A 2,500-nucleotide genomic window follows, 5' to 3' on the forward strand; every position below is an offset into this window, starting at 1 on the left:
TCTGGATCTATAAAGTGACCTGAGATGACATGATGTGAATTGGAGCTATAGAAATAAACTGAATAGAATTGATTTATATCATAAAACTAAACCTTCTGTTCATTTTTATGGAATTGCTTCCAGGTTGACCTTTCTGAGGTCCAGACGCTGAGCTCCAGGGAGGCCATACGAACCCGGAAGCTGGTTTCTTTCATGTTGGCAGCTCATAGGTTGGTCAGGAAGCAGCAGCAATGACGGTGACATATTCTAGAAGAGTTGCTGATGCAGGTCTGGGGACATTTTTCCACCTCCTCCTGCGATGGAAAGGCAGCATCTATAAACTCCTGTACAGAGAGCTCTTCATCTTCACGGTGCTCTACTACTTCTTCAGCATCGTTTACAGGTAAACACAGACGGACATTTGGTGAGCTGATCATTCACACCCAGCAGGGCTTTTCTCTGCACTCAACCAAATAAACACCAATCAGATGTTTTCAATCAGAAACACTTTTCAGTGCAAAATAAATTACGTTTTTTTTGTATCTTAATTATCTTAATAATCCAATTTTTCCATTTATTTATTGTAGATATGCTACTTTAAAACATAATAATGTATGAAAACAATTAGTTAAATAATGTGTCATATAATAGATTGAAATTCTCTAAAGGATGAATTATTACATGCTGATTGTTGATCACAGTCATTATTTCCTTAAATGCAACATGAAGCAAACACTAAACAAGCACTAATTCTATAATCTGATCATACAAAGGAAAATTATTCTAAAATAAGAAATTACTCTTTAAGTATAATTTGAGCTCATTAACATTTTTTATTTAATTAAAGGGTTTTTTTTAGGCTTATCAGTAGAAGATAAATAAAATCCTTTTCATCCTGCTGTTTATCCAAATGTTAGTTTTTGGGAAGAAACTTTGCGAAGAACAAGAGGAAGTTTGAAAGTTTATGAACTTTCTGATTATTCAACCAAGTGAGCTAACAGTCCAGTTAGAGGACAGAAAGATTACGCCTGTTATGGATCAGATAAGGCTGATTACTTTCTGTGAATCACTTTCAGGTCCGCCTCCTAGCGTTCATCCGTTGGTAGGATCGTCAGAAAGCTCTAATCCTAGTTCTTCTGTCTGTTCGGTGGCCCCCGCTGTCTGCCATCGTCCAGAGTGGGACAAGATTCCTCAACAACAATGTAAATGTCAGATGGTTTAGGGGACAGTTAAGGGTCCTTAGAAAGCAATTCTTTTTGGGGCTGATATTACATTTAGCTTGGTGATCAGAAATGCACTAGTGACAAAAAAGCAGATGGAGGAAATCTGTAAAGGTTGCAGAAGCTTTTTCAGTGGATTGAACTTTAACACATTATCAGATATTCATTCAACATTTCCTATGTTCTTAACATCCTACTCATTTTGGGAAATTCTCGCCTATTCTGCATACCCAAATGGAAAAGCAAATAACTGAGGAACTGTAAGCCCAAATTACATGTGTGATACATTATTTAAAGGCTAACACCTTCTAGTTTCTGAATATATAAATGAAAACTGTGTGAGTAAAGCACAAGCCAAGCTGCATCCGTCCAAACATTACTCAAAGTTGTTGTATTTATTCTGAAAATAATCGGTCTTTTTTGAACAGCAGTAATAACGACATGCTTGCTAGCTGTGTCTGCTTTGACTTATTTACATTTTGACACGCTGCTTTATCCGTGTTAATTGTGCTTTGGTGCTCGCTGTGTCCATAAAATGAACTGTTGGTTGAACTGTGGAGAATCTAAGCTTTCCAGCGAAGTCTATATTGGTAAATATTTATATTTATATAAATATGGAATTGTCATGCGTTCTGAGTTATTAGATGAAAACGCTTTAAAAGCAGCAACCCGGTGGGTTTTGAGAGGCTAAAGCGGAATTCCTATGATAATAAAAAAATCTATAAAAAAAAATATGTTTAAAAACAAATTTAAAAAAAATACATAAATAAATAAAGCGGAACGCCTCAGGGTTACATCAAAGAGGTCACACAAAGGCTACCTTCACACTGCAGGCAATAATGCTCAGTTATGTTATAGTCTTTTTCCGCATTTTCTTCTGTATTGTTTACATTTCCAACTATATGCGACTAATATGTGATCTCCTGTTTGAACTGCATTCACACAACTTAAGCTGAGCTTAGACTGTGCAATTTTTGCCCAATTCAGGCCGACTTTCCAGGCGTCTGAGTCACACGCCTGGAAAGTCGGGTTTTACCGCAGACCTGTTTGAATTCACAGCCAAAACTCTTCCGGTCTCCTTATTTTCACGGACTTGGTAGACCGCGTCCTTGGAGGATCCAGTGTAGGTAGACCGCGTCCTTGGAGGATCCAGTCTAGGTAGACCGCGTCCTTGGAGGATCCAGTCTAGGTAGACCGCGTCCTTGGAGGATCCAGTCTAGGTAGACCGCGTCCTTGGAGGATCCAGTCTTGGTAGACCGCGTCCTTGGAGGATCCAGTCTAGGTAGACCGCGTCCTTGGAG

At 38.6% G+C, this 2,500-nt stretch overlaps 1 protein-coding gene across 1 annotated transcript in view; it reads left to right on the forward strand.

Annotated features, from left to right (window-relative positions):
- Positions 1-230: 230 nt before the first annotated feature.
- Positions 231-2,500, forward strand: part of LOC107100638 (bestrophin-2-like) — a 6,841-nt gene continuing 4,571 nt past the window's right edge. Inside the window, exon 1 of the mRNA XM_015399209.1 lies at positions 231-382. Within this exon, the coding sequence (XP_015254695.1) occupies positions 231-382 (152 nt within the window). The remainder of the gene's footprint in view (positions 383-2,500) is intronic.

This window comes from Cyprinodon variegatus, unplaced genomic scaffold (genome assembly GCF_000732505.1).
Source record: "Cyprinodon variegatus isolate N-32 unplaced genomic scaffold, C_variegatus-1.0 Scaffold994, whole genome shotgun sequence".
NCBI classification, from domain to species: domain Eukaryota; kingdom Metazoa; phylum Chordata; class Actinopteri; order Cyprinodontiformes; family Cyprinodontidae; genus Cyprinodon; species Cyprinodon variegatus.